The 7,238-nt window shown below is 47.3% G+C and overlaps 1 protein-coding gene across 1 annotated transcript; it reads left to right on the top strand.

Annotated features, from left to right (window-relative positions):
• Positions 1-1,446: 1,446 nt before the first annotated feature.
• On the top strand, positions 1,447-5,944 carry C922_03365 (hypothetical protein; the record flags this gene model as incomplete). The annotated part of the gene is made up of 6 exons (XM_008818957.1): positions 1,447-3,788; positions 3,990-4,287; positions 4,435-4,506; positions 4,688-5,017; positions 5,158-5,334; positions 5,648-5,944. The coding sequence occupies 6 exons, from the start codon at positions 1,447-1,449 to the stop codon at positions 5,942-5,944; spliced, it is 3,516 nt and encodes a 1,171-aa protein (XP_008817179.1).
• Positions 5,945-7,238: the final 1,294 nt, after the last annotated feature.

Here is a 7,238-nt window from a genome sequence, read left to right as displayed (position 1 = left end):
TTCTTGGTTTTTTTTTTTTTCCTGGGGTTACCGCGGGACCCGCCCACATTGTCTGGTTAAAATGGCGGTAATTTTGTGAAGGAGGCTGGGAAACCAGCTCTGTCTGGGCGGTTCTTTGGCATAACTCGTTCGTATCTCCCTTTTTTTGTGTAACTCGTTTTTGCCACCCATTTTGAGCCCCATTTTGCTACCCATTTTTCGACTTCATTTTTGGACCCCCGGCGAACGCGGCGAGCAGTTGGGCATTTTTGTCCTACGTCCATATTGCGGCCTGCCCAGTTTGTCTGCTTGCATCGATTTGTTCGGTTCACCCTCTCACAAATAAGCAAAAGGAAAAGCAACACACGCAGAAATGCTAACGCCATGTGCGTGATGAACGCGTTAAAAGATATGGGAGGGGACTTTAACTGTGCATTCAAGTGACTTCCTTCCACGTAAGGAAGAACTGCATGAGTGGCAGTGCCACGTCCAACGAGGCAAGTTTCTCCCCCAGGGCATGCACACAGGGGGGGTAGCTAATCTGTCATGGTGTCGCCTTCAATTTGGTCATTTCTCCCCCATTGTGGGTGTCGTCTAAGGACGGCGGAACAATTGCTGAGGGGTACGCCCAGGGGGGAGGGGAGGCGCCTAATGGGAAACCGCCAAATGGAGAAGAATACACGCGCAGGGGGGGGAACAAGCACGCCGCCTTGATTTGCTATTCATTTTTTGCTTCTTCCTTTTAGCAGATGCGTTTCCCACAAAAATTTACCTTCGCGAAGATGTGCACGTCGTGATGTGATCGCTCGAGGGGGGAGAATACAGAAGTGTACATGCATACATTACATATAGATAGCCATTTTTGTATGCGCCGTTGAGAAAAAGAAAAAAAAAAAACCCTTTGTGCATCCCTCATAGTGTAGCCATACGCATAGCACAAGAGAAACCCACTTGAGCTAAGCGCTCATTTCGTGTTCCCTGCAGGTGGATACAAATAAAGTACTGAAGATGGGAAAATTGCAAATAAAATTGCAGCGGCGTTCTTAAGGGGCAAATGTCATGTATACGTATAGAAAAGGGACGCCGGGACGCCGGGACGCCGGGACGCCTTTTTGTTGCTACAATTGTTACCATATCACTGCTAATGCAACGGCTACAGTTTTCTTAATTTATTTTTTTTTGTGATGAGAAAATTCGCAAGGATTAGTTCTGAGGGAAAGCAGAATTAAGGCCCTGTGTGAGGGAATCACCATCAGGTGATATATACCCAAGCGGAGTCATAAAAACGGCCAAGGAAAATTATGTAACTTTTCCCATTCGGCCAGTTCTGCCAATTCTGCCGCTTTGGACTCCTTCGCTCCATTTTCCTCGTTTGCCTCGTTTTCCGCGTTTGCCTCATTTTCCGCGCTTGCCTCATTTTCCGCGCTTGCCCCATTTTCCGCACAGCATACAACCCGTTGCAGCAAAATGAAGGCAAATAATTTGGCCCGACCTCGTCAGACCAGAGAGCAGAGGGGGTGTAGCAGTGGCTCCAGCGGACACATCGAAGGGGGTAGAAACGCCCATGGTACTGGTGACCTCACGGGGGATGAAGCAGGAAGGGGCACAGAAAAGCGAAATCAAAATGGATCCATAAAGGGGACCCATAAAGGAGAATCAAACGACGCCCTAAACGATGTCATCAGCAGATACTTAACGAATGTCGGCTGTCAGGAAGAGGTTTGCTCAATGGATAACGCCAAGGGCATTGTGGCCAACACGCTGGTGGAGGACGTATACCCGTATAGCGACCTCTACGCCATCGGTGGTGTGGAAAGCTATGCGGAACATCCGGACAACCCGGACTTTGTGGCCTTCACTGGCAGAAGGAACTTTATGGTTAGCCAAACGGATGAAGCTACTACCGCGGAAGGTAGCCAAAACAATAACACAGCCGCAGCGCAGATGAGAAAACGAAACGGTGAACACATGATACACCCAAATGGAGATTCACTCGGAAGTCAGAACAGTCACCGCAATTATATAGATACAGTGAATAGCATGAGTGGAAATTACGACCCATATGGAGCTGCCGTCCAAAATTTTCATTACCAAAGTGAGGAAGAGTTCGCTCATGACGGGAATGCAAATGATGTGGATGGCTACAATGAGACGTACAGCGAAATGAAGAACCTCCTTCCAGAACCACCGCAGAAAAGAAAAACGTATGCAGAGAATATGGACACGTATGGACCTACGAGCAAAATGAGAAAGGGAATTAACAGTAATTACCCAGTGGAAGAGACGCACAATAATAGAAGAAACAATTTGGGGGGAAAAGAAAACAACCGATATAGAAGTAACTCCCAGTGGAAAGCAAGAGGAGGTCCTCTATACCACAGAGAAACTTCTGGGCTGTATAAAGGGGCCTTCAAAAAATGGGAAGGTGACCAACTTGACAGCACAGAAAGAGAGGAAGCAGGACAGGGAGAGGATGAGAGGCACAATGTGCTCGATAAAAAACGATTCGTGAGCAAATGGGATACCGTTGATGAGGGGGCTAACAATCACAACGGTGCTCCCCGGGGGGAGACATGTTATGATGACTCCAGAGGGAATTACCTATTGAGGGGTGGATCCAGTCAGTTTGGTAGAGGCACACGAGGTCAGCCTGTAAGGGGTGTGCCCAGTCATTTCGCCAGAGGGAGGGCAACTCAGTACGGAAGAGGCAGGCCAACTCAGCATGGAAGAGGTAGGCCAACTCAGTACAGTAGAGGTAGACCACCCCGTCATGTAGAGAGCGAGAGGAGGTCCAATCATTTGGAAGTGGAGGGGAGAGTCAATCATTCGGAAGTGGATGGGAGGTCCAATCATTCCGAAGTGCGAGGGAGCTCCAATCATTATGAACATGGCCGTCCTAGCCAGCAAGACTATGACGGGTCCAATCAGCGTGACCCCGAGAGCCTGAATCCCTACCGGAAAGATCAACTCAGTCAATACCCTCCAGATAAACCCAACAAGTATGACTCCGAGAGGTTGAATCGATACGGACACAACCGATCCAACCACCATGGGCAGGACCACTCCACTCTGCACGACCAATCTAGTCTCCACGATCCACATAAACCTAATCGACATGGGTATGACCAACACAGTAAATACGACAATGGCGGGGCTGGTCAGTATAGCCACAATAAACCCGGCCACCTTAGCCATGATAAACCCGGTCACCTTAGCCATGATAAACCTAGCCATCTTAGCCATGATGAACCCAATAAATATAACCTCGATAGCTCCTCCAAATATGACGCAGATAGACCCAATGATTATGGCAGTAATAGGTCCACTGAGGATGACTATGACCGATTCAGTAAATACAACAATGATCAGCCGAATCAATACGGTTATAACGGATCCAGTCAATATAACCCTAATAAAACGAATCAGCACGATCGTGACGGGGCTATTCAGTATGAGCGTAGCCCAACGAATCAGTATAATGGGGGACACACCAATCAGTATAATCGGGGACACACCGATCTGTATAATCCGGGACAGACCGATCAGTATGAGTACGGCCAAACCAATCAGTATAACACTAATAAACCCAGTCATTACGACCGCTATCAAATGAATCAGTACCGTCATGGCCAGTCCAGCCAATACCACCACGGCCATCGAAATGAAGCCGAAGAAAATCGTGACATCTACCGAGGGAAGAAATACAAATGCAACATATTTGACGAAGAGTGCTACATCATCGAGTGCAAATGTTACGGAAGCGAAAAGATCGAGGTGCCAGGGCCGCTTAGCAGCATGGACGACCTGTGGTAAGTCTTGAGCGAGCGTGTGTATGTGGGCCTGCCCATGTTTGCACAGCTGACATGGGCACATTTTTTCATTCGATTTCTTTATTTCCAGTCTGATCTGCAGCTTGCACACTCTCTTGTTCACCCATTTATACCCGCATTTTGTGCGTGACCATATGGCGCAACTTATCCTTCCCCCCCCCTATCACCACCACCGCTCAGCACCATCTGTGGAAATAACCTCTACAGAAACATCTGCGAAAAGGGATACAGCCAAATGACGATCGTTCAGAAGTACTCCATCCCAATAATAAAGAACAAAATGAATTTGATTGCGTGTTCACAAACAGGAAGTGGGAAAACTTTTTCCTTTCTTTGTCCAGTAGTGACAAATTTGATGCGAGACAACGACACGTTGAGGCCTCATTTCCCCGGGGCCTACGCGTGCGTTTCTCCCCTGGGGTTGGTCCTCTGCCCCACGCGAGAGTTAGTCCTTCAAATTTTGGACGAGGTAACTTGTGTAAATTAGGAAGCGGCGCGGCCGCTCAAAAAGGAACACATGAGTACGTACGTTTCAGGAGGTTGCAACCAGTATGGAGATTCCCCGACATGGACACGCCAAAGCTCATTTTTTTTTCTTTTTTTTTTTTTTTTATTCCCCCTCCAGGTTAACAGTTTGACGAAAGATATGGGGCTCGTTTGTATGGCCTTCTATGGAGGAGAGACGATGAAGGACCAGGTAGGTTCACCTCTTTGCGTTTGACTGCACCGTTTGTGAGGGTCACCTCCTTTTTTGAGGATCATCAGCTTCTTTTTTTAGGATGAGATCTTTTTTCGAGGATCATCAGCCGCTTCTTTGAGGATGAATTGCTTTCCCCCCGTCACCGCTACCCTGCTCAATAACCACCCTTACACCCCAGATTGTGCAGATAAACGAACGCCAGGCAGACGTCATCGTGTCGACCCCTGGGCGACTACTCGATCTGATGAACAGTTGTAAGGTCAGTCTGTCGTTTGTAAAATATTTAATATTCGACGAGGCCGACGAAATGATTTCCCTTGGTTTGAAGGAACAGATGGACGCCATTCTATTCGAAAATGACCTTTGTGCCAGTGATGCTAGACAGACCATACTGTTCACGGCGACCTTCTCTGAGAGCCTGCGGGAGGACATCGAGAAGTTCATGGCCACTCCGTATGTGTTTTTGAATATCTCGCAGAAGAGGGAAGTGCGTAATTCTATTAAGGAGGTAGGTGGAGAGCCCCCAGTTTGTATCGGGGTGCGATTGGGGGGGGGTACGCATGTGCATGCAGTTGTGTATGTGGGGTTATGCGGGAGGCCTCATTTGGGCTGCCTCATCTGCGCGCACGCTGCTCCACCCCCTCCGAGCAGGTCGTCAAGTACGTTCCCGCGAAGTGCAAGCAGGAGCATCTGCTCAAGGATCTGAAGACCCTGCAGGGACAAGCCATCATCTTTGTGGAGCTGAGGAGCTCAATTAATTACATTTTCTCTGCTTTGAAGTCGAACGGGTATGACGTGGATTACCTGCATGGGAAAATGAATCAGGTAAGTTATGGTTCATTACGTCTGCGGATCAGTTGGGTGGTTCGCGGCGATGACAACGTGGTCGCCAATGGGTAGCGACTTAAAGCGCGAGTGCGTTAGAACGTCCGCGTGAGACACAGCTCCTGGCGAATAATTCATCGTGAACTGTGCCTACTTGACGCGGACATGCACTGGGTGAACCAATCGGATAGGAGCAATTTGTAAAATTTTTACGCCCAAACATGTGGCACATGGGTCACGATGCCCCCCACAGTGCTACATCGTACACATGCTGCCCCATCGCACACGTACGGCTCCATTACATCTCATGTAGGTTCGGAGACAAGCCGTGTTTCAACAGTTCCGCGATAAAGAATTTCAAATTTTAATAGCTACCTCCATCGCAGCAAGGGGCCTAGATTTTCCCGACCTAGAGTTAGTAATAAATTATGACCTGCCAGCCGAATTTGAGCAGTACATGCACAGGATTGGTAGGACGGGGCGGATTGGGAAAACTGGACTAGCCATTAACTACTTTAACAGCTCGAATAAAAAAATCCTTGACAAGCTCATTGACCATTTGAAGAAGCACGACCAGATCGTGCCCCAGTGGTTGCTCAATTTTACCTAGTTCGGTTGGAGAATTTTGCGCATGAAGCGAAATTTATAGGGGCTGCGACTAAGCCATGGCATGCAAACAGACATTCAGCAGGCGCGTGTGTGGGGGGGTGGATCCACAATGCGCGACGCTTATGCGTGACATGTGAGCATTCCCAAGGAGAGAAATCCCATTGTTTTTTTTCTGTGTGTGTCTGTCTGTATGAATGCGTGCGTCCTCCGCGCGTCATTTATTTTAGTGCTTTTGTGCGATCCTTTTCTTCATGAAGATGGAGTTAATTAATTACCCATGGTGGGGGCCCTCCCCCCCTATGAATTTTCCTTTTCACTCTGTGGCGCTGCCTTTCACAGCGCCGTTTTGTTTCGTTTGAATGATCCTCATTTGTTAGTGTGTTTTTCTTTTATCAGTGTTCTCCCCTCTAGGTATGCATAACATGTGTACATGTGCACATCTCATATAGGAACAGGAGAATGCCAATTTTGTCAACACCTGTTCTGTTGACAGGGCGATTTATATGTTCCTTTGTTTTTTTTCTTTTTTTTTTCCTTTTTTCTTTTTTCTTTTTTCTTTTTTTTGCATTAATTTGCGAGTCTGCACAGTTGCGCGGGGGTGATTGGTGAGAGGCCTTCCCAAGGTGCATGTGGATGGCGTGATGTCCATGTGTGCCCATGCGCAACTTTGGAGACGGTCGTGTCACACAGCTTTGAAGGAACGTATACTCGTAAACGTTGCGCGGTTGCTCATATATTCGTAAGCATACAAGTGTAGACCTTAGCGCGTGTTTTAAAAAGGATTTTTTTAAAGAAGAAAAAGGAAAAAAGGAAAGAATAATTTGCAAATTGTCGGTCCCGTTTGAAGTTTCTTCTCCCGGAGGAATTTCATTTTTTCAACATCAATTTTTTCAATTTGAATTTTTTCAATTTGAATTTTTTCAATTTGTTCAATTTTTTGGTGGAGCGTATGTGGCCCGTCCTTCCTCCGTGAGGCAGTCCAACATATGACCAACACGAGCGGAAGCGACCCAACGGGACCTTCTCATCCGTTGCTCACATTTCGTATTCCTTGCCAAGTGTGAGCAATATACATTATGTCCTTAATATGATAGGTGAATATTTATATACAATTAATGAGAGGGCAACGTAGGGTCACGTTCTCTTATCCACGTTTTTCTAATTTACCAACATGTTGTTGTTCCGACAAGGGTTCTTTGCTTATTCACGGGATTGTGCGAAATGCGCCCGTTTGTTCTTTCGCACGCCATCAGATTTTTTGTGCTCGTTTGGTCGCCTGTTCGTTGCTTTTTTTT

This window comes from Plasmodium inui (assembly GCF_000524495.1).
Source record: "Plasmodium inui San Antonio 1 unplaced genomic scaffold supercont1.14, whole genome shotgun sequence".
NCBI classification, from domain to species: Eukaryota; Apicomplexa; class Aconoidasida; order Haemosporida; family Plasmodiidae; genus Plasmodium; species Plasmodium inui.
Note: the sequence above shows the minus strand (reverse complement) of the source record. Positions and strands in the feature narration are given on the sequence as shown.